Source organism: Andrographis paniculata, unplaced genomic scaffold (genome assembly GCF_009805555.1).
Source record: "Andrographis paniculata isolate CXL003 unplaced genomic scaffold, ASM980555v1 Contig60END, whole genome shotgun sequence".
Taxonomy (NCBI): domain Eukaryota; kingdom Viridiplantae; phylum Streptophyta; class Magnoliopsida; order Lamiales; family Acanthaceae; genus Andrographis; species Andrographis paniculata.
The window spans coordinates 3,986,687-4,012,122 of NW_026137596.1; the positions used below are offsets into that span (position 1 = coordinate 3,986,687).

General features: G+C 30.5%; 2 protein-coding genes across 3 annotated transcripts; both read left to right on the forward strand.

Moving 5' to 3' along the window:
• The first annotated feature begins 4,555 nt into the window (after window positions 1–4,555).
• LOC127259227 (dehydration-responsive element-binding protein 2A-like) lies at window positions 4,556–6,514 on the forward strand. Of its 2 annotated transcripts, none has more exons than XM_051286403.1 (2): window positions 4,556–4,700; window positions 5,254–6,514. In XM_051286403.1, the coding sequence occupies exon 2, from the start codon at window positions 5,257–5,259 to the stop codon at window positions 6,289–6,291; it is 1,035 nt and encodes a 344-aa protein (XP_051142360.1). In that variant the 5' UTR covers window positions 4,556–4,700; window positions 5,254–5,256; the 3' UTR covers window positions 6,292–6,514. The 2 variants fall into 2 exon arrangements, with proteins under 2 accessions (XP_051142360.1, XP_051142359.1); XM_051286402.1 differs by having other exon boundaries at window positions 4,556–4,696.
• Window positions 6,515–18,669: 12,155 nt separating this feature from the next.
• LOC127259422 (SNF2 domain-containing protein CLASSY 1-like) lies at window positions 18,670–24,619 on the forward strand. The gene is made up of 6 exons (XM_051286753.1): window positions 18,670–19,098; window positions 20,164–20,296; window positions 20,435–20,676; window positions 20,749–22,188; window positions 22,266–22,406; window positions 22,520–24,619. Exons 2-6 carry the CDS (start codon window positions 20,248–20,250, stop codon window positions 24,473–24,475), a joined length of 3,828 nt encoding a protein of 1,275 aa, XP_051142710.1. The 5' UTR covers window positions 18,670–19,098; window positions 20,164–20,247; the 3' UTR covers window positions 24,476–24,619.
• The last annotated feature ends 817 nt before the right edge of the window (window positions 24,620–25,436 follow it).

Here is a 25,436-nt window from a genome sequence, read left to right on the forward strand (position 1 = left end):
TCTTGATAAATATATACTACCTTCGTCTCATAAGAAGGTACCGATTACTTTTTATATAATTTTATTTAACATTAAAAATATTCTTATATTTATATAATTTATTCGAAAAATATCATTATATTTGTATTATAAAAATAATAGAAATACTTTTCTTTTCTCTTGATTTGTACTTAAATATTAATATTATAATTAATATTTAAAAATCTATTCGCAAAAGTCGTACTCTTCTTTTGGGCCGGTTATAGTATATTTTTTACAAATAAAAATCATATAAATATAATTGTTTGTATGTTCTTTAATTCCTTATTTTCAGATTTTATTGATTGTCTCCAAAAAAAAAATATGTTTTCTCTTGATTTTTAGGCGTAAAAAATATGTGTATAAATTCTTTTCATCTTGTTCAAACAAATGTATTTTGATTTAGTTTATGTTTCTATTGATTGTGAAAGATAAATTGCTTAATATTTTTAATTAAACAGGTCAGGTCTATTTAGAAAAAAATAATTATAACCTAAACCTGATCTATTAGTCTGAAACAAAAAAATTGTAACGCTTAGGTCTAGCCTATTTTAAAACCTGGTTTAACATACCAATTTAATTAAAAGCCTATATAATAATTATTTTTTAAAAATTTAATATTAGTAAAAGAATATATAAATACAATTATTTCTTATGTAGACATATATAATTATAGTTAAAATAAATCAAAATTTTATTTAGTTTTCATTAGTAAATTTATTTTTAAAAAAATTATAATTACTTAAAAATATAATAATTTTTATATTAAAATTTTAAAATTATATTTACAAATTATCCGGTGAAAGTCTGAGTCTATTCTAATTAATTAAATAGATTTTAAAATAAATAAAAATTAAATCTTTTTAATAAATAAGCGAAACCAAGTCAGGCCTTATGCATACATAGACTATCTCACCTATTTTCACCCCTATTTCCACATTATCATTGAATTCTTTTTATGTGAAATTTATGGTTTGATTTTGAACACTATAAAGTGATTTATTTCAATTCAAAACTTGAATTTATTTGTCAACAACATTTGCTTGTATTCAGCTCAATCCAAATTATTTGCAAATGATACTAAATTTTCGATTGACCGGAATTTTGTTCGAGTATAGTTTACAGTTTCGAATTTAGGTTAAGTTTAATTCCAACATATATTTGTAAATATTCAAACTAAAAAAATTTGATTTGGATTCTTCTCCTAACTAATGAAGAGATCTTGGCGAAATTGCAGATATGAAGTTGAACATAATTTTTCAAAGAAATAACTTGCTTGAATTTGGTGTACACCTCCACAAAAACACCATTCTAGGATATATTTGGTTTGTGTTTGATTTTGTATTTTAATTTTAATTTAAATAATAGGCGAACATATTTAAGAGGAAATATAATACTCTTTTGTTCATTTTTCTTTTTGAATTATTATTAAAAAAATATTCTTATTTATTACATAAAAAATAATTATACTTCTACACTTTTTTTATTATGAAAGAAAAAGTATTAATTATTTGTCTATTTTTATTAAAATTCGTACACAATCAAATCAAATGAATATGACGAAGAAAATATTATTATTATAATTATCATTATTATTATTATTATTTTGTTAGAAATCAATTTAATTTTGTTATTAATTCATTCAATAATAATATATTAGTTTTATTTTCAATAATTATACTTCACATATAATTTTTTTTAAAAAAAAATCAACAAAAACAAAATATCTTTATTGTTACGAAATGTACACGTATAGTACACATCTACTTAAGGTTGATGAATCGTAGATATTTTTACATTTAATCAAAATTTTACCTGTTGTATATTGCACCTATAAATACAAGTTGAGTGAATGATATGATAGTTCACTTCCATTTACTCTCTCCCTCTACCACTTCATGTCTTCCCCCTCTCTCTTGCATTAATTACTTACATTAATAACACAATAAATATCTAGTACTCCCTCCGTCCCAAACATCCTGCAACAATTTTTTTTTGGTATGTCCCAAACACCCTGCAACATTTCTAAAATATGAAATAATTAATTATACTTAATCTATGCCCCACACTTTATCTCCTCATATCATCCAAATAAAAAAAAAATATATATATATTTCTCTCTCCATTATATAACCTAATTTCTAAATTATCCTACTTAATACTACCCACCTAAAAATCCGTGCCAAAATTAAATGTTGCACCTTGTTTGGGACAGAGGGAGTATTATATATTATATATATACCAACTCACACACACAATATACATACATAAATATACACACTATCGTGCACACACATTTATATATATATATATACTTACTTTTATATACAATATATAAAATTGTGATTAGCGGTGAAAATAATTAATATTTCTATTGGCTAATCCTATGATAATATCACAAAATTTATAATTTAACTATTATTATAAAAATTTCATCTTCATTATTTAATTAATATTTTTTTAGAGGCAGATTTAATTTTTCATATTTCTTTTATACAAGATTCTACAAAATATAAAGAGGTATCCCATCGGTTACAATTGAAACGATGTTTTTCATAATTTTTATTTATCTCATTCAAAAATATTTATATTTTATTATATTAAAAATAATTATATATTGATAAAAATGTCTTTTAATTTTTATATAAATTATAAATAATATATTATATTCATAATTAAATTAAAGTATAAAGAGTAAAAATATTAAAATTATCTAATATATTTTATTAATCAATAAAGCACTAGCTTTAATTCTTAATTTATTGTAACAATCCAAAGACTATTTTGGATTGGGAGGAAAAGAGACAAATACACACCGGAAAAGGATAAACATTTATTTATTTTTCCGTCTCATTTATCGTTTTTATATTGGTGTTTTTATTCGTCTCATATTTTTTATTATTTTTTTTAGAAAAAAATACAAACGATTAATTTGATTTTAAACATTTTAATTTAATTTAAATTAATTAATTAAATTAATTTTAATGTAAAATTATTTATATTATAAAATAAATATTTACATTAACATATTTTTTTTTAATTATTTACTCTCTCCATCTAAGTTAATTTGTCTATTTTAATTGGGGCATATAATTTTAAGTATGGTGTAGTTAGTAAGTAATTAAGAAGTGTATTAGTAAAAATAATTATGATATTATAAAAATAATTATAATTAAAATTAAAATAACTAAATAATTTAATTAAAATAAAAAATTATAAATGATGAATTTTTAAAATGTAATTAAAATTTAGAATTATATTTCCAAAAATTAATAAATAAGTTATGTGAAAAAAAAAATAAAAATAGAATTCGAAAGAATGGACAAAATATGTGAAATAAAAAAATAAAAAAATAGAAAAATAAAAAAAATAAAAAAATAATGTATAACAAATTAACATATGTCCGGAAGCATACGGCATTTCTTGCGATTTTTCAGGAAGTTATGTTGAACTGACGCTTTATCTGTCAAAGAAGTCAGCGCCTTCATATATAGTTGTGCAGCTGCGCTTTCGACACGTGGCGCGCATGCAAGATTCCTAGAACATTGGAGATTCTGTCTCAGCAAGGTGGTCCCCATCTTATCCCAACTGCACCATTTGCTTCTTTCCACTCAGTCCTACTTCTACTTTGCTGGATTATTCATTCTCTTTTGTTTTCTCATTTTATTTTGGGTTTCCTTGTTTAGTGAATTTATTTAAAATATTTTTATTTTTTTTATTTTTCTAGAAAAAAACTTACCAACTAAACATATATATTTGGTCATATCTTAATCTTATCTTTATAATTTATTAATATTTTGTTTCCTATATTATAATATTCAAAACAATGGAAAGTTCTATTAATTTGGTCCATCTTTCATTTTATATGGAATATAATATCATACAATGGATATTCTTTAGTAGGTACTAGGAAATTAATACCATACTATGCAATGATAATAATCCAAATTATAATATGTTCTAAAATTACTTAAGATTTTGGTCTAGTTTTCAATAAAAAATCTCCTTTTTTTATAAATGAAAAGTATCTTGATTTTGTTTGATTTTTGATTTGAAATTAATTTTTTTTTATTTAAATTTTTAGTTTAAATAACAATTTGATATAATATACTATGAGATAAAATAATATATTTTTATTAAAAATGGTGGAAGTAAAATATTAAATTTTTTTATTTGAAATAATTATCTCGTACACCATAAAAAACCAAATACTATATTAAAACCTTCCAAAATCCAGTCAGATAAATTCGTAAATAACCAAAACAGTAGGGTAAGAAATAGAATTAGACCCAACTTTAGTACATGAGAGCAAATAGCAGAAGATTGAAAGAAGACTAGTGCTTAGTTCCCAAGCTAAATAGTAGACCGCGTAGCAGGGGATCAAAACCCGCAAAAATAATATGTGGCTGGGGATGAGTCATGTGACACGTGTTGCAATATCCTGCATCTACATCGTCACGCCACTCTACCAATATTTAATTAAAAAATCTCGATTTTATAATATGGAAAATATCTGGAGAAAGATATAAATATCGCGAGATCAGTGTTGAACAGAACAGAGTGCACAATATCTACATTGATTTCTTAATACAGAGGCGATTCTAATTCAAATCCTTGGAAATCGTGGACTCGATAAGCATTCATCGAAACGATTTTGATCCGCTGATTTTAATTGTTTGTAAGTACGTTTATTTTATCTTTCTGATTTTATTTCTAAGTGATCGATTTTACCCTCTATTTGTGAATTATTTTTTAGTTTGTTTGTTTGATTGATTGTTTTGAGGTTGCTATGAGATTTATGTTTCTGTGTCCTGTTTTTGAGGTGGGGTATTGTTAGGGTTTCGGGGTTTTAGGTTTAGATTTGAAAACAACTATCGATATTGTAAATGAAATTCCCTTTCTCTGTTTCGGAACTCAGTATCACTTTGATAAAACTTTATTTTATTTAAAGCTTGAACATTGACGCAGATCTTTTGTTAGCTAATACGTTTTTTAGCCTGTTTATACTCATTGAATTGGACTTTATTAATTCTCTGATTCAATCTGTATTGATTAGTTTTATGTGTTTATATTATATACTCTTAACTAAATTGGACTATCTTAATCCTCTGATTTCAAACTTCTGCTGGTAGTGTATTGAGAAGTTTCAAAGCTATGGTCTTCATGAGCATGTAGTTTGATAATGTAGAATTGCAGGCAATTGGTAGCTAATTGTGAATGCTGTTACTACTACAGGAAATGGATGTGACTATGTTCGAACATGATTCCAATTTATTGTCCCAATCCATGGATTTCACAAGAAAGCGAAGAAGCCGGAGGAACGGAAGTAGAAGCATTGCGGATACACTCGCAAAATGGAAGCACTTGAATGGTCATTCACCGGTGCGCAAAGTGCCGGCAAAGGGGTCAAAGAAAGGGTGCATGAAAGGGAAAGGTGGGCCGGATAATGCTCGCTGCAGCTACAGAGGAGTCAGGCAGAGGACATGGGGTAAATGGGTGGCCGAGATCCGGGAGCCGCATAAGGGAAGCAGACTGTGGCTTGGCACGTTTCCCACAGCACGCGAAGCCGCTCTCGCTTATGATGAGGCAGCAAGAGCAATGTACGGCCCCTGTGCCCGGCTTAATTTCCCCGGCCATGATCCATTGGATGTGGCGAATAAAGATAGGAATAATACTACTACGTCTACATTGGTGTCGGATTCTACAAGTTCAAGCATTTCTGAGGTTTGTCACGAGGATTTCAAGCCTAAAGTCGGGACATCCCCGGTAAAATCTGAGGCTGCTGGATGTTCTTGCCAGATTGTTGACAACCAGCACCTAGTAGGGTTAGATAATTTTAGTACGACGTCAAGTAGCATGGTCAAAGAGGAATTACCGGATGAAGCTCCAAGGGAGGAAGTAAAGGATGAAGAAACTACAATGGAGGCAGTAAAGAATGAAGCTGAAATTAAAGAAGTCGGGAAGGAATCCCCAGTTTCATTGTATATATCGATGGACGAGATGTTTGATATGGAGAAACTGCTTTGTGAATTGGACTGTCCTTACAATGCCGGAGCCAGTCAGGATATCGACCAAAATGCTAATACTCCTCTAGAGCAACAGACAAATTCTGGAAACGAACTTAGCTTGGGCTTATTGACCACAGATGAGCAGGAAGATTACAATACCTTCTTTAACGATCTCCTAATGAATTTGGAATCAAACTTGGCAGTAGAAGCCGGTGAATCTCAGTTGGATTTGGGTTTGAACAATGACGATCGTAAGTCTGGTTAAGACCGGAGCTCTCTTGTAGAAACAAAGAAATGGAAAATCGGTAAATCGGTGCATAGGATGTTTATGTAATTCTTTTTGTACAGGACACTTCTTTTCTCTTTGGTTCCTTTGGTTTGGGATATAACCAAAAGCTGATGATACCTTGAGAGGTTTAGATGTGAAGGACCTACTTTGGTTCTTTAAATTACAAATTTAGCATCAAGGCATTATTGTTACTTTTTAACAGCTCTACATTTGTTCATACTCGTATGTTTGTGCTAGTTTATCTATGTGTAGGCTACAAACTCAATTTAACAATGGAGATTAGTTCTCTTTCTTTCTAGTACTATTCTAAACACTATTCTTGTTGAGGGTACCCTTGGTTTGTGTCTTGAGTTCCTACCCGATTAGGTGTTCATCTTGGAATCTTCGATATAGCAAGGATCTTCGATATAGTTCCTTTACTTTTGAATAATTTGCTATTCGACATGCTATGATCTTTACAATATGAGAAATCGAAATCTATTTTTGTGTATGAATTTTTTCTCTCTCCCTTGCTAATTTTTTGTTTTCTTTCTTTCGAACTTCCAAACACGAGCTTGAGTTTTCCGCCTACTACACACAATATCTACACAACACAAAAAACCACAATCGCTATCCTCAAACTACATGACTCCCCGGGTTAAATTCCTCTGGCCAAAAAACACAGCCACACAACCAATATCACATCTGTTCCGACAAAAGCAAAACAAGACGGTGAAGAAGAAGAAAAAGCGCACCTCATGTTTATCGATACCAATGTATGGAGCTCATAAGCTTCGCCGGAGAAGTTCTAATATCGTACAAAAATGCATTTCAAAGTCATAAAGGAGGGAACTCGTCTTCATTTATTAGGTAGTAGCACCAGGTATTGACCCGATAAGCCGAGTCTCCCTGAATTAGTATTCGGAGTTTTCTTCAGCCTGTAGATGCTATGCACCGGAGATTCTTCGGAGTCCGGTGGTAAATATGTCTTGAGCGGCAACTGATCCATATGACAGGCAACCGCAAGTTTTGATGAGCTGTTGAACGTCGTAATCCATCACATATCTCCGACTCAAGCGTGGGATGTGGAAAGCTAAGGTTGGTCTTGAATCAGTTATTTGCAGGCGTGAAATAGTTCTCTACTCCAAAAGAACTCGGAGAGATGTCATAGATTACGTTCAACCGCTCATCAAAACTTGCGTTGCCTGTCTTATGGAGCAGTTGCCGCTCCAGACATATTTACCGGACCGAGATATCTACTTGACAGTTCTCATGGATCAGCTCATCTCGAACAAATTTGTCTCGAAACGAAAGAATCGTCTTCGACAGAGATATTCCTTCGAAAATAGTAGCTGAGGTTGTCCGGCTCCCTACAGTGCCAATCTCCACCTCGATTAGTCGAGGAACAGAACCAAGCCATTGGGCATTTATATTCAGGTAGAATCCAGTTTGGATCATTTTGGAGCGAGTTTGACTCTCTCCCGGTGCATACTACATGCTGCGCTCAAGAACCGGGACTGCACAACAATGGTCTTCTACATACCTAATAAATGAAGACGAGTTCCTCCTTTATGACTTTGAAATGCATTTTTGTACGATGTTAGAACTTCTTCCTCAATCGAAGAAGAATGGCAACAAGTCGCGAAGCTTATGAGCTCCATACATTGGTGTCGATAAACATGAGGTGCGCTTCTTCTTCTTCTTCTTCGCCGTCTTGTTTTGTTTTTGTCGGAACAGATGTGATACTGGTTGTGTGGCTGTGTTTGTTTTGGCCAGAGGAATTTAACCCCGGGGGTCATGTAGTTTGAGGATACCGATTGAGGTTTTTTTGTGTTGTGTAGATATTGTGTCTAGTAGGCGGGAAACTCGAGCTCATGTTCGGAGTTTGAAAGAAAGAAAACAAAAAGAAAATTAGAAAGGGAGAAGAAAAATATATATACAAAAAAATAGATTTCGATTTCTCATATTGTAAAAGATCATAGCTAGTCGATAAAAATCTTTGTCGCCCTTGGGGAGTATAGAAAATTTGATTGTTACTTTATTATTTGCATGCTTTGTGTTGGTTTTCTTCGATCAATCTTTAGGATGCGATAATGCTAGGAAGAGTTTTTATCCAAATATCAATTGATTGTACATTTTGCGGATGATATATATAGGAGTTATGAATCGATTTATAAGTTCAAATTCAACCTTTTGATCGTTGGGAATGGCTAGTCTAATTTTAGTTTGATATTATCTGCTTTGGGTCGAATTTCTACAATTTTATTTTTTGAAATTTTTTCAAAAAAAAAAATATTTTAGTAGTTGAGTTAGACGTGAAACTTATAAAATACGATGTTGTAATTCTAAAAGTGTGCCTGTGTATTTTAGAATAATGCCATAATTTTTTTAATATATATATTTAATATTTTTTTATAATTTAAAAATTCTCAACCGTTACCTAAAAGTGAATATTGGCTAAATCGCATGATTTCACATTCACGATAATTACCACGCCACCCGCTCATTCCTTAGCAATTGTGGTGGGTATGTTATGGATTCCTTGTTAATAAAATGTGAGTTTGGATAAAGAGGAAACAAAAATAGAAAAAAATTGTGATGGGATTCAAAGGTTTGTTCACTTTATAATTTCTTTTTTCTTTTACTGTTGATTTGTTGTGATGTATTGTTTTATTCTATAAAATATTATAGTAAATTAGTATTTAAACAAAAAATACAAATAAAATGAATTATGTTTGTGATAAAAAAATTCTCCCTAAAAATATCTTCAATTTAAATTCGTTTAAATTAATATTTTATATTTAATCTAATTTAATATATGTATTTGAGAATAGTGTAGGATTTTTCATTTTTGGTTACAATAATCATAAATTTTGAGGTTGTTTTTTTTTAACTAAAATATATATAATTTTGTATGAATAATTATAATTTTTATCGAAAATTATACTAATTTGAAATTTTGAGACTTTTTTAGCATAATTATTAATATATTTATAGCAATTATAGTAGTTTAGGTTGTCTACATTAAAAATAATGATAAAAATAATATTTTTTATGGAAATTATCAAAAAATTGATAAATATTTTATGAAAAATCCTATATTACATATATTTATCTTATATTATCTTATCATATTATATATATATCTATGAGATATATATTTAAGATCAGCATTATGCTGGTTTGAAAAAATTAACATGGTGCTGATTTTTCACATCAGCACGCATTATATATATAAACAACACACAACACATTAGTATTATACACAACACACATTAGTATTATACACAACACATGTTTGTGTATAATTAAGGTATGTGCTATTTTTCAATAATAACAAGTGTGATGTATACAAGCATATCATGTGCTAAAATCAACTGTTGTTTGTGTTGTATGAGATTATAGCATGTGTTGTTAGTTCATGTGTTGTATTTGTATTATATTAACATGTACAATGTGTTGTCTGTAATAATATTGGCGCATTTCTCTAAGCCAAGATCGTCTGCTCCTTTCGGTGCGGGCCGCGAGAGCGGTACCAAATCGAGGCAAACTCTGATACTAGTGCTTTTGTACGAGAACCCACTATAAAAAAAAAGTGACTGGGGTTCTGCTTGTCATGGGAAATTTCCCCAAACCCCTGATGGAGGTAGGGGGTCATCCCCATATGGAACTGGGTGAGGGATTCCCTTGTGTGTTGTCTGCAGTAATATTGTGTGCTGTCAAACAACAACGATATGTTGTTAAGACTATATCATATATTTTTTGTTCATTTGTTGTATTTATATTATATTATCATATACAATATGTTGTTTGTAGTAATATTATATGTTGTTCAACACAATGCTGAATTTTAAATTTAACACTGTAGTCGTTGTCATATATATGAGATATATATTTAAGAAAACACGTGTTTTATCCTTTTTATTCATGAATTTTTAGAGTTTTGAATTTTTTGAATTATACGATTTTTTATATTTTAAAAATTGTTTGTTAACGTGATAGTGTTTTTAAATTTTTTTGGATGTATATGAAGTTGAAGTTTGGGAAAAAATAACGTGGACTTAGAAAATACGGAGCGGATGAAGAAGAGGAATGAAAATCTTATATTATATATATTTATTTTATATTATTTTATCATATTATATATATCCGATATAAATTTAAGAAGAATGTGATTTTTTTTATTCTTAAATTTCTAGATTTCTGAATTTTTTGAATATATGAAAGTTCATATTTTTAATATTGTTTATTAAATTGATAATTTTTTAATTTCTTTTAGGTGGATATAAGTTGAAGCTGGAAAGAAAAAATGAGTGTGAACTTGGAGAATACGGAGTCAAAGAGGCATGAAATACATTAGAAGAAGAAAAAATATATACTATTTTCCAGTCCCGCCATAAAAATAGTATTAAGTTTTGATTTTCTCTATAATATTTGACGTATATAGGAAGATAATTTTTTTTCAATTAAAAATAATTTATAATCATTATGTTACTCAGCGTTTTCGGATGAATTGATTGTTTGTGTGCGCTATGAGAAACTGTGTTAGTAATAAAAAAAAAAAAAATATTTTGTATTGAATAATTGACGTTTTATGAGTGCATAATGTAGATATTATATCAATGTGTGTATATATTTATATTTTTTAATAATATTTATAAAAATTGTTCTATTGAAAAATATTGAATGAATATATTATAATAAATAAATTTGAAAATTATATAACTTATTATTATATATCTGTGCATAGCAGGTTTAAACACTAGTATTTATAAATAAAAAAATATAAATATCGAATAAAGTACATTTTAAAGTTGTTTTTATTGATTTAATGAATAAAATTTATAATGATTAATATATTTAATACTAGATCATCAATCAAGTTCTATATTAATTTATTTAGTTTATATTACTTTATTTTTTATTAAATTTATAAAAATATAGTAATAATAAAATTGAATATTATATAATTTATGATTATATATCCGTGTATAGCATAAATTTAAACGCTAATTTTAAAATATCTCAAAACATATTATGCATTCATTTTTTTCATCAATTTATAATATTAATTTAAAAATAATGACATTTCATTAAAGTTTCTATATTTCTTTTTTTTCAATTTATAAAATTATGAAAATTTTAATTTAAACTCATGTTAAAGTTTCTCAAAAATATGGTATAATGCAATTTCTTATTTTTTCATCAATTTTAAATTTAATTTTGAAAAATAATGACAGTTTATTAAACTTTTTATATTTCAATCTCATAGAATTATGAAAAATTTAATTCAAAATCCTATAAATTTTAAAATATTTCAAAATCTATAGTACACTTTTCATTTTTGTCATCAATTTTAAATTCTTGTCTAGGAAACTAAAGACAATCAATTAAAGTTTATATTTTCTCATTTCAATTTCATAAAATTATGAAAAATTTAATTTTAAATTATATGAATTTTAAAATATCTCAAAACATATAATGTCTTTTTCCAGCCTTGTCATCAATGTAAATTTGTTTGGAAAATAATTGCAATTATTAGAACTTTCATACTTTCTCTTTTCAGTATAGTAAAATAATGAAAATTTTTATTTAAAATTATATTAATTTTAAAATATCTCTAAGTATAATGCATTTTTTTTATTATTGTCAACAATTTTAAATATAATTTTTTTAAAATAATGAAAATTGATTAAAGTTTCAATATTTCATTTTTTCAATCTTAATGAATAATGAGAAATTTTTATTTTAAAATCATGTAAAATTAAAAATATCTAAAAATGTATATTGCATTTTTTAAATTTTTTTTTTTTTTTCATCAATGTAAAAATTGTATGGAAAATAATGGCAATTCATTAAAGTTTTGATATTTCATCTTTTTATTCCTACAAAAAATAGAAACTTTAATTTAAAATTTTGTTATTTTAAAATAACTCAAATATATAATGCACTTTTTCATTTTTGTTATCAATTTTAAATATAATTTTAAAAAATAATAGTAATTTATTAATTATATATATAAATATTCTCCCACTTTTCAATTTCATAGGATTATTAAAATTTTAAATAAAAATCCTAAAAAATTTAAACTATCTTAAAATATATTTTTTTGTCATCAATTTTAAATTTTAATTTGAAAAATAATGGCAATTTATTAAAGTTTATATCTTCTTCTCAATCTCATAAAATTATGAAAAATATAATTTAAAATCCTGTAAATTTTGCAATATGTCAAAATATATAATGCATTTTTATATTTTGGTCATCAATTTAAAATTTTAGTTTGAAAAATAATGAAAATTGATTAAATTTTTTATATTTCTTTTTTCTTTTAATCTCATAGAACTATGAAAATTTTAATTTAAAATCCTGTAAATTTTAAAATATTTCAAAACATATAATACACTTTACAATTTAAATATTTTATTTTAAAAAATAATAACAATTCATTAAAATTTTCACATTTCTTCTTTTCAATCTATAGAATTAAAAAAAAAAAAAATTAAAATCATGTAAATTTTTAAATATCTCAAAACATATAATGCAAATTTTTATTTTTATTTCAAAGATTTCAATTTTAATTTTAAAAAAATAATAACAATTCATCAAATTTTTTATATTTCTTCTTCTTCTTCTTTACAATATCATAGAATTATAAGATATTTAATTTAAAATCTTGTAAATTTTAAAATATCTTAAAATATCTTAAAATATATATTGCAATTTTTCAATGTTGTCATTGATTTAAAATCTTAATTTGGAAAATAATGACAATTCCGTAAAATTATCTCATATTTTCTTTTTTTCAATCTATAGAATTAGAGAATTTTTTAATTTAGAATCCTATAAATTTAAAATATGTCAAAACATATGATGTAAGTTTTCATTTTATTTCATCACTTTTAAATTTAATTTTGAAAATCAATAGCAATTCATTTAAAATATTTCAAAATATATAAGACATGTTTTCATTTTTGTCAGCAATTTTAAGTTTTTATTTGAAAAATAATAGTAATTCATTAAAGTGTATATTATCTCCTTTCAATCTCATAAAGTTATGGAAAATTTAATTTAAAATTTATGTTAACTTTAAAATATTTCATAAGATATAATTCATTTTTACTTTTGTCATCAATATAAATTTTTATTTTTTGAAAAATAATGACAATTAAATTAAAGGTTTCATATTTCGATCTTCCCCTTAGATTAGGGTGTTGAAAATAATATTTCAGCATATGTATAAATTAATTATATATAATTATTTTAATTTTATTAATTAAGTTTAATTAGTTTTTAAGTATTAGCAAAGTGTTGAACTAAAACTATTCAACACTTGATGCATTATGTTTCATCTTTTTAATTTTATAGAATAATGAAAATTTGAATTTAAAATCATGTAAATTTAAAATATCTCAAAATATATAATGTACATTTTTTTGTCATCAATTTTAAATTTAATTTTGAAAATTAATTATAATTCCTTAAAGTTTTCAACTTTTGGATGTGTTTGTTTGTGTTTTTTTATTTGAAAGAAATTTTTTATGTGAAGTATAAAAATTGTACCGATAATATAAAAGTAATAAATATGTGCAATTCAATATATTATTTTTTTTTAAAAAAAAAATCAACGTGTTAGAAAATTCTTAAAAAAAAAAACAAACCCTTCATCTTTTCGATCTATAGAATAATAAAAATTTCATTCAAAATCTTTTAACAAATTTAAAATATATAAAAAATATGTAACTCGCTTTTTCATTTTTGTTATCAATTTTAAATATAGTTTTGAAAAATAATAGCAAGCCATTAATGTTTGCCTATTTCCACTTTTCAATGTCAAATAATTATGAAATATTTATTTAAAATTTTGTAAATTATAAAATATACCAAAACATATTATACATTTTTCTATTTTTTGTAATCAATTTTGAATTTTAGTTAGAAAATTATTGTCAATTTATTGAAGTTTTCATATTTCTTCTCTTTAATCTTATAGAATTATAAAAATTTTAATTTATAATCCTGTAAATTTTTTAAATATCTCAAAAACATATACTGCATTCTTCCATTTTTGTTATCAATTTAAAATTTTAACTTGAAAAATAATGATAATTCATTAAACTTTTCATATTTTTTATTTTCACCCTATAGAATTATTGAAATTCAATTAAAAATTCTTTAAATTAAAAAAATCTCAAAATAAATTATACACTTTTTCATTTTTGTCATTAATTTATAAATTTTAGTTTGAAAAATAACGGCAATTCATTAAAGTTTCCATATTTATTCTTTTCAATTTATAGAATTCTTGAAAATTTAATTTAAATTTTTTTAAATTTGAAATTTCTCAAAATATATAATACACTTTGTTTCATTTTTGTCATCAATTTAAAATTGTAATTTGAAAAATAATGATAATTCATTAAAGTTTCTATATTTCTTATGTTCAATTTATAGAATTATTGAAAAATTAATTTGAAATTCTTTAAGTTTAAAATATCTCAAAATATACACTTTTTTGTTTTTTGTAATCAATTTAAAATTTTAGTTTAAAAATAATGAAAAATATTCATTAAAGTTTCCATATTTTTTTCTTTTCAATCTATAGAATTATTGAAAATTTAATTTAGAAATTTTAAATTTGAAATATCTCAAAATATATAATATATTTTTTCATTTTTGTCATCAATTTAAAATTTTAGTTTAAAAAATAATGACAATTTATTAAAAATTTTATATTTTCTCTTTTCAATCTCATAGAATTATGAAATATTTAATTTAAAATTATGTAAAATATCTAAAAAAAAATATATTGTACTTTCAGTGTCAAACTATAATTCTATAATTTATCAATGTCAACTCTCACTATAAGAAATTATCAATTTTGTAACGAAGTTTTTTCGTTCCTAAATTCACTTTTTTCGTTACTAATGATATTAGAGACGAAATTAGATATGGAATTACGTTAGCTACGTGAACTTTATGAACGGAATTCCGTTACAAATATACTATTTTTTTTTTTGTAATGTCTTTCAAATTTATTGCTAGCGAAAATTATGATATCATAATTGATAAATACAATTATTTTATGCGTGATTATTATGTGATTAGTATATAAAAATTTGTTAAGACTTATAATTTGTCTGAGTGCAAGAATAAACAAAAACACTATATTTGTTGGCCAAGTTGGATATTAATATCTACATATGAGATATTTCAATCTAGATGTATCAAAATATTCATACATACACAAAATATCAACAAACATATAACAATTATCTTCTCCTAAAATTTATTTTGAATCGCAATGCATAGAAAATTAGTTGTTATTCCGTAGTAATGACACTAACAGAATATATGTACTTATTTTCTATTTACTCATTCTAATGATCGGTCTGTGAACTCTATAGAAGTTTGAAAATTTTCTTTTGCACAAAAAATGATTGAAGAACACATTATAAGATAATTACTCTAAATTTCGTTTTCAATCTCACACACTCAATATAGTCAACATAGAAACTTGTTTTCTTCTAACTTTGAACTTTTGAATCGAGACAATTATATGTTCTATAGAACTTTTGAAATATATGCTTTATTTCTCATATGTTAAACAATATTTGATAATTCAAATTTGTTATTTATTGGATTTGTCCATTTAAAGAGATTTTCACAATCAACTTTTGCAATTTGTTGCAGATTTCCTAATTGGTGTCGCTTTAAACATCTAACGACAAAATGCAAAATTATTTTATATGGCAAAATAGAAAAAATATTCTTATCAATCTTCTTATTTTTTTTGACATATGATACGATGATACTTTTGAATCAATTATCACGGGAGCATAAACATTCCAGTTACAATTAAACAATATGTTTTTCCCTTTCTTTCGGCTATACATGTTTGTCAATAACAATTCAGCAAACTCGCGGAAAAAGGTAGAAACTTTGAGCAGAGGCATGGACTACGTACAAAGAAGGTCCACCACTGCTTGTACAAGTAAATAGAAGAAATATTGTTTTTAATTTGTGTTCGGAATGATGGATGGATTGGATAGTTCTAGGTTGATTGGAATCGAGTGGATTGAATGTTTGCATGTGGATTGAATAGTTGTTGGATAGTCTTCATATTCCATTGTATGTGCCGGGATTGTTATCGATTTTTTTATTTAGGCTAGATAGTCTTCGTACTAGATTATACGTGCCAGGATTTTTGTCGATTTATGGTGTTGGGATGGTGATATGTTCGTACATGATACCTTTTTTTTGGTCACATATATGTCATGACTTAGGTGTGATGGCGTGTCACTAGCTGCAGGTTTCTACTTTATAAAAAAATATATATACGCATAACAATTATATCGGCATTACTATTAAAACTTGATTTCATAGTAAATACAAATGCTCAATATTAACAATACTTTATAATTCCATGATTAAAACATTGCTCAATGACATAAAAAACAAAAAAAAACAAAAAGCAAAAAAAACATAGAAAAATAACTATTTTCAATTTCCTTGATTGAAACTTACATTTACTGTCATTTCCTAATTTTCTAAACTTACAAGAATAATGCAAGATATTCCAAACATACATTGTAATTTTCTAACATGTTGCTTCAATAATATAATTTCAACGTATCAAACATTCAATTTTTTTAATAAACTTGAGACGATAACTTTAACTAGAATGGGACATCAAGGGATCTTTGCACCAGAAAAAACTACATATTGCTTATGTTCCTCCCTTCATATTATTCAAAAAGAGTACAATGAGTGTTGGTCTTATTCTTCCCAAATCAATTCCATCACAAATATCGACACATTTGATTTATTACAATCTATGATTTTTCTTCTAGAATTTTATATCGTCCATGAAGTGCACATTAGAGCTTTCCTTCCACAGTAGCAATTCACATCCCTGTACCGATGAGGATATTTCAAATTCTAATGTTGTCATATCTGAAATATACATGACACAAAAACTCGTGAAAATTTAACTACATCCAACCTTAACTAACATAAAAAGATATACGAAGGGTGTGTTTGTTTGGGGGATTGGACTAGATTTCCACTATTCATCCCATTTTTTCCCTCCAAAAACATCAAATCAAACACCTGTTTTTTATTTTTTATATTATACTAAAAATCAATTTTACATTTAAAATATCACATCAACACCTATTTACATCACATCATACAACTATTCAAATTCAAAATTATGTTAAAAATATTTTAATATTAATATATACTTACTTTTATTAGAATTGAAAAGTGACACTTTGAGTGAGATATATGAAAATAGTAAAAATAATATTTTTCATTGGAAAATACTCCCTCATATCCAAATACCTTACAATATTTTATTTTTAGTTTATTCCAAATACTATGAAATAGAAAATAATTGACTACACTTTATCTGATCATATTATCTAAATAAAAAATAAATACACACTTCTCTTTTTTCTCATCACATCAACTAGTTTCTGTTAAGTCTACTGCCACCAAAATTCTTTTGCCCAAAACTAAATATTGTATAGTCCCGATATAAAAAAAAAGAAAAGAAAATAGAGGTTAGACTTATAACTATGAGGTTATGGGTTCAAACCTCTTATGTTTCGGGTCACCTGCCACACATAGTAAATTATAATAATACTATAATTTTTGTATTTTATTAAAAATAGACAAATCATGGCATGTTATATTTATTGCATAAATTTTTCCAGTATTATTTTGAAGTATGTATCCAATATTATTTCCATCCAAAAATAATATTAGGAATCAAATACTTATTATTGTGTATAAAATAAACATTATGGAAATTTTAAAATAACATTCTACTATAAAAAAAGGAAATAAATGAGCTTGTATCACCTAAAAATAAATATTATAAAATTTTCAATCAGTCTACTTTTGAATAAAATAAAATAAACTGATTAATTATTTTATTAAAATAATTAGATACATATTTTTAATTTTTAATTAAATATATTATATTATAAATTAGAATATTAATTAAATAAGTTACTCCAAATTTTCAACTTTTGACTCAGTAATTCAACTGGTAACCATAATCACTGAAAATATCTAGTAAATAAAAAATGCAAAACCTAAAATCAATTACAATTAAAGTAAGCTAGACTACGATTGAAAAATATATACACTTTATCCCAAAAGTCAAGAATAACAATCCCCTTAACTTCACTCCTTTTCAAGACCTTACAAGACCAAATCTCAGCCGTACAATCTCCACACCTCTCAATCTCAACCCTCCATTTTTTCGTATTACAAGAATACCCTCACGTCTTTCCTCCCAAATTCCGATTTCCAATTAGCTTTTGTTCTGCATCTTTTTCCGGTTCCATGCAAAAAAGGAATCACACTATTTTGCACAAATTCCCAAACCCCTTTTCTCACTGTCCTTTTCCTCAAAATATAATTTACTGTGCTGATGAGGTTGGCTAAATCGAAGAGTGATTGTTTTCACGTTTCTCACTGCACTCCCACATGCTATTTATTGCCTGCTGAGTGTGTAGTTGGGGGTTAAATGAACCTCCATTAAAGGCCGCTTCCTTCCCCCATCAGAACCCCTCGATTATCTCGTCTGTTGGGGGGGTTTCTGAGTCTGCTCGTACCCGCCGCTTCGAATTGGGCCCTCCATTGCTCCAATTTTAATCAATCTGGGTTCAATTTCAATTTCGATTGCTGTTTGTTCGCTGCTGGTGACGCTGATCGGTGATTTCACGGTGTGGCGGTGTTTGATTCTGCGACTCGAGCTCGATCGTGATTAAGTTAATCGTTCTGGACTTGGTAATTTTGAGCTCTCTGAATTTACTGCCTTTTCTGTGTTTCCCCCTTTTGGGATTGTTTTGTGATTGTTTTACCATTTCATGCAAGGGTTTTTTGTTTGTTTGCTACATTTCTGGCTGAGAAATCGGGGCTAATTAAGGAGAATTTTTAGATTGCTTGTCTATGTGATTGGGGGTTAATTAATTTAACTTCAATTGATTGTGCCCTTGATGAAATGGTTGCTTGCGTTTGGCTTTTCCCTTTGATCGGTGCTGAGATCTCTGTGTCTTATCATTTTCCTGTTTTTGGGATTTCGTTTTGGTTAAATGGAATGGAAACGATTATGTCTTTTTCGTAAAAGCTGTGAACATATGATCTGTTGCAGAATACCTAGGGATTTTTTTAGATTGTTCTTAAGTAGGTGATGAGGGATCTTGATGATTTAGATGGTGACAATCTGTGGTTTGAGTTTTGATATTGTTGCTGTGGTTGTATATGTATGAAAATTGGCGGGTCTGATGTGATGTTTTTGGAGGAAAATTGTAAGATTGAATAGTCGAAAAAGGGGGGAAATGGTTTTTGATGATTTAGATGGCAATATATTACCAAAGTTAGTGATTTTACACATTGAGTATGGGTGAATTTGAATTGCAATACATAAGAAGGCTATGAATGTTTTTTTTCCGAAAAAGTCCATCCAAACAGAATCAAATTGTGAGTTTTAACTAATCTTGGAGTGTTTGGAAGGATGCAAACGGAAGTTGTTAATGTGCTTTGCTTTATGGATTTACTATAAAAAGAGGAAAGGAACAGATTCGTGATGATCATTGTTTGTCGGTATGTTTTATCCGAATGTTTTTCTTGCATACTACTACTCAAGGAGTTTGGACAGCAACAAATCCAGATGTGTCTTTATTGAATTTATTTCAGAATTTTGATTGCGCCGGATTGGGAATGTTCTTACATATTCGGAATGGTCTTAATTGTTGCTGTGTATTTCGAGTGTGCCTCACATGTATCTTCAAGGTGTTATCTTTTATCGGAAAGCAATGATTTAGCTGCATATGCTGACACTTCCTTTTACAGAGCTCACGCCACGTCAACAGTTAGCGCAGGCGGATATTTTTGTTCTTTCTAATTATCGAAAAGTGACAAAGACCGTATCTACTCATGAAGCGAAAGTCAATATACCAAACTACTCATTTGTTCAATGAACATCGTAAGTTTCACAGCGCATTGTTATTATTGCATCGATACTTGTCTACTTTCTTATCCTACATATGTCTTGATTACTGTCGCTTCATTGCTTGAATTTCCTTAAAAATGATTACTCGTTGTGGCTCGTGATTATTCGCAGCTTTCGAGGCCTTCTGGTGCGGATCATGGCACCCGGTCGAGCGCTTGAGAATCATTGGCGGGGTTATCTCGACAAGACTAGTCGATAATGGAGTGACCACTGAGGAGGAGATTTCTATGTCACATCTTCGTGTTAAGTCGAGACGAGCAACATGGTTTGATTGCTCATCCTTTTTAAGGCCGGGAATTGATATATGTGTGCTTGCGACGTCTCCAAACTCCAACAACTCAAACGCCGAACCCGTAAGTTTAAATCTGTAGCTCTTTCAGTCCCGTGTAATGTTTAGTTTTCTCACTGTTCTCATTGGCGTGTAGGTCTGGATCGATGCGCGACTAAGGTCTATTGAGAGAAAACCTCACGACGGTTTGTGCGACTGCCAGTTTCATGTCAGCTTCTACATAGACCAAAACCCGGATCTTCATATGGAAAACAAACGGCTCAGCAAAGAGACGAGGATTATTAAAGTCGATCAAATTTATATTCTCCAGAGGCTTGAGATGAAGCCGTGCCAAGATCAGTTCTACCGTTGGGGCTTTACCGAGAACTGTTTTTCGCTGAAGAAGTTCAAATTCTTCACCGGGATCTTCTGCTCGGATATTACATGGCTTATCGTGGCATCAGTTCAGAAGAAGACTGCGTTCGATGTGAGGTCGTTGCAAAACCGTCTTGTCTACGAGGTTTCGGAATACAACCCTGACGTAGTCCGAGAAAGTCCTCAGAATCCTGCTCACACACTGAGTTTCAAAGTCGAGAACGACGACATTTTAACGCCGGTCCTCTTACCATACACTCCCCCTACCCCTCAAGAAGGATCCGAGGGACTTGAAGTTGGTTTTCTGCGTTCGGATGATCTCATTGAGCTGCGAAGGTCCAAGCGTCGAAATGTGCAGCCCGATCGTTATATGGGCTATGATAATCCTCCAGATTATGAGGTTGAGGTGTCGCGACTAGGCGAAAGTAAGACGTATAAATTAGAGTACGGTGAAATGTCATCCGAGAGTGAAGAGTACGATTCATTCGATGATATAGCCATGCCGTTGTCCGTTCAGGCCGATAATGAATTCCAGAAGCGCGGTGGTTTGGAGAGGTGGATGAAGTCTCACGAGCGGAATAAGGACTCGTCCGCTCGTAAGAATAAGAGTAAAGGCAACAAAAATTTGGGTGGAAATAAACGAGGAAGGAAAAAATCAGTTGTGTCCGAGGAGCTTGCTGTAGTTCCTTCGGCTGCGCATTATTCGAATCTCCGTTACAAATTTGCGGAAGATGGTACGTTTGACTTGGGAGCGACAATGTCCAAATATGCTTACATGAATCGATCCCCATCCTCGGGCCAGAAGGATATGTTCGATTTTGACTTTATGGAGTTCGGAGGCGAGAGTCGAGGGAGCAAGAAGGGTATGCGAAGGAAGTACCGTAGGAATCATAGCGATTCTGCGAGCTTTAAGAAGGACTCGGTCTACGTACGAGAGAGCATTTATGATGTTAGAAGTTTCAGGAAGGGCTCTTCGACTGCACAGCTATGCCGCGACTTGATCAAGCGATGCATGAACAACATTGACGCCACTCTTAAAAATGAGCCGGTCGGGCCGCCTGTGCTCGATCAGTGGAAAGAGATTCAGTCGTCGGCGCAGACGAATAAACGAGTGGAAGAGGAGAAACCCCCCGTGGAAAAAGAAGAAGTTTCGGAGATGGAGATTTTGTTTAAGGAAATGGATCTCGCTCTTGCGTCGTTTTATCTTTTCGATGATAATGAGGTACAATTTTCGGGTGTCTTTATAGATACTGTGGTTTCTATTATTGTTTAATATCTGCGCGATTCGATATTCCTCAGGATTCTCACAATGAACGACGAATGGCGGATAAGCCCGAGGACAAATGCAAACACGATCTCAGGCTCGATGAACAAATCGGAACTGTTTGCCAGCTGTGTGGATTTGTGGACACTGATATAAGACACATCCTCCCGCCGTTTGTAAGCAGACGATTATATACATATATATATTCAACGGCGCTTTCTTTTTTTAAAGAATTGTTTTCTCTTTTGATAGATTTTCCTCCAACGACGGATTTTTTGTTTTTGTCTAGGCGCCGTCGGTGTACTCTGCGCACAAGGAGCGTAGAACAGAGGATGAAACACAGGATCAAAAGACTGAAAACAAAGAGATGGATCAATTCTCCATTCCCGCTCCCTCGACTACGCCGTCGAACATTGCCGCAGACGACAACAATGTGTGGGCTTTGATACCCGACCTCAAAGATCAACTGCGCTCACACCAGAAGAAGGCCTTCGAGTTTCTCTGGAGGAACATCGCGGGGTCGTTGATGCCGTCGCAAATGGAGAAACGGAAAGACAAACGAGGCGGCTGCGTCATTTCCCACACTCCCGGCGCCGGCAAGACTCTGCTCATCATCGCCTTTCTAGTCAGCTACCTAAAGCTGTTTCCCGGGTCAAGACCGCTCGTCCTCGCACCGAAAACGACACTGTACACGTGGTACAAGGAAATACTCAAGTGGAAAGTGCCGGTGCCGGTTTATCAAATCCACGGCGGTCAGACGTACAAAGGCGAAGTCTTGAAGCAGAGGATGAAGCTCGCTCCGGGATTGCCGCGCAACCAGGACGTGATGCACGTTCTCGACTGCCTCGAAAAGATGCAGCGCTGGCTGTCGCAGCCGAGCATCCTGCTCATGGGCTACACCTCGTTCCTGACCTTAACGCGCGAGGATTCCCATTACGCGCACAGGAAGTACATGGCGCAGTTGCTGAAGCGATGCCCCGGAATTCTGATACTCGACGAGGGGCACAACCCGAGGAGCACGAAATCGCGGCTGCGGAAAGGTCTGATGAAGGTCGACACAAGGCTCCGGATTCTGCTCTCGGGTACGCTGTTTCAGAATAATTTCGGCGAATATTTCAACACGCTCTGCCTGGCGCGGCCGAGCTTCGTGCACGAGGTTTTGAAGGAGTTGGACCCAAAGTACGAGAGCCGAAACAAAGAGCGACGAACGCAGTTCTCACTCGAGAATCGGGGCCGGAAGCTTTTGATTGATATGGTTTCGAAGAAGATTGACTCGCGAAAGGGAGGGGAAAGGGAAGAAGCTCTGAAGACGCTTAAGAAACTGACGGGGAAGTTCATCGACGTTTATGAAGGAGGTAGCTCGGACAATCTCCCGGGCTTACAATGCTACACGTTGATGATGAAGTCGACGAGTTTTCAGCAAGAGATTCTGGTGAAACTTCAGAACCAGCGCCCGGCGTACCGCGGATTCCCATTGGAATTGGAGTTACTGATTACGCTCGGCGCGATCCACCCCTGGTTGATTCGGACGACCCTGTCGTCGAAAAATTACTTCAACGCCGAGGAACTGGACTATCTCGAGCAATTCAAGTACGACATTAAGTCCGGCTCGAAGATCAGATTCGTAATGAACCTAATCCCGAGGTGCCTACTGCGCGACGAAAAGGTTCTGATCTTCTGCCACAACATCGCCCCGATAAATCTGTTCCTCCAGATATTCGAGAAGTTCTTCGGCTGGCGCAAGGGCCGCGAAGTGCTCGTGCTTCAGGGTGACATCGAGCTTTTCGAACGAGGGCGCGTGATGGACAAGTTCGAGGAGCCCATGGGCCCGTCGAAGATAATGTTGGCATCGATCACGGCGTGCGCGGAGGGCATTAGTCTGACGGCGGCTTCGCGGGTGATCCTACTCGATTCGGAGTGGAATCCTTCAAAGAGCAAGCAGGCGATCGCGCGTGCGTTTCGGCCGGGGCAGAACAAAGTTGTGTACGTGTACCAGCTGCTGGCGACGGGGACTTTGGAGGAGGAGAAGCACAGCAGGACGACGTGGAAGGAGTGGGTTTCGGACATGATATTTAGCGACGAGCATGTGGAGGATCCGTCGCACTGGCAGGCGCCGAAGATCGAGGACGAGCTGCTGAGGGAGATCGTTGAGGAGGATCGGGCTGCGCTGTTTCATAAGATCATGAAGAATGAGAAGGCTTCGAGTTTGATCCGAGGTGGGAAGGATAAGAACATCATCAATTAAGGTATGTTTTCTTTGCTTTGGCTTTTGGAAACTTTTTAAGTACTTGGGAAACGATCTGTTTGTTTGTTTGTTTGAGCTTCGACTTATGTTTCGATACATTTTGGTTTGGATGATGATTGGTGTTTGTTTGTGCTTTGAGACTTATATATATGTCTTAATTCTTATGGATGCCGATCGGGATCGGGTGTTGATTAGGTTAAATCAGCATATACCATCAAGGCATACAACATATATTTTTACGTAACTTTGCATATGATGTGTTAAAAGATATCGTATGCCGAGTTATAATATAATATATGTTTGAATCGTAAATATGCTATGATATCATATAATATATGCTGATTACTTGACCCCATCATCTTAGTATCATGCTGATTTAATTGAGTTAGCGCATGATCCACAATCATATTTGAATATTGTTTACATCTACCTATTAATTATACTATGGTGTGCGTTTGTTACAAAATATCTCTATTTTTTTTTTGTTTGGTTGAATTAGAAATTTAAGATTAAGAAATAAATTATTGTTTATAATCTAGTTTCACTTATTTTTCTTTTAATACGAAGATAAATAAATTTGAAAAAAATACAATGTTGTGTATCTCCATTTGGGAAATGGTTTTTCATTTTCTAGTTTCATTTTTTTTTTTCCGAATATTAGAGAATAGAAATATAACCTGTTTTTATTTGCATTCAAGCCTCGGATTTTCGTATAGCAGTATCGACGACCCCTCTCTTTTAAGGGTAGCTATATTTATAGGCAAACCTAGTAAAGAAAAAGTTTTTTTTTTTTTTTTCTTCTTTCGTTCTTCCCGATTAAAAGATTTTTTTTTTTTTTCTCCTCCTTCCGTTCTTCCCAATTAGGTCTATGGGATATTATATGTCGTCGTTGAATTGAATCGGGTCCGTGAATTTATGAATAGTGTTGTTCAAGATCTTTAGTCTCTGCCTCGACCTAGTT

What these genes read in the sequence shown, in the direction of transcription:
- LOC127259422 (XM_051286753.1), top strand. Translation starts at nt 20,248, where the DNA reads ATGAAGCGAAAGTCAATATACCAAACTACTCATTTGTTCAATGAACAT. An exon ending in ATCTTTTCGATGATAATGAG is followed by an intron (nt 22,189 to 22,265) that starts GTACAATTTTCG and finishes GATATTCCTCAG; the next exon opens with GATTCTCACAATGAACGACG. An exon ending in GACACATCCTCCCGCCGTTT is followed by an intron (nt 22,407 to 22,519) that starts GTAAGCAGACGA and finishes GTTTTTGTCTAG; the next exon opens with GCGCCGTCGGTGTACTCTGC.
- LOC127259227 (XM_051286403.1), top strand. Translation starts at nt 5,257, where the DNA reads ATGGATGTGACTATGTTCGAACATGATTCCAATTTATTGTCCCAATCC.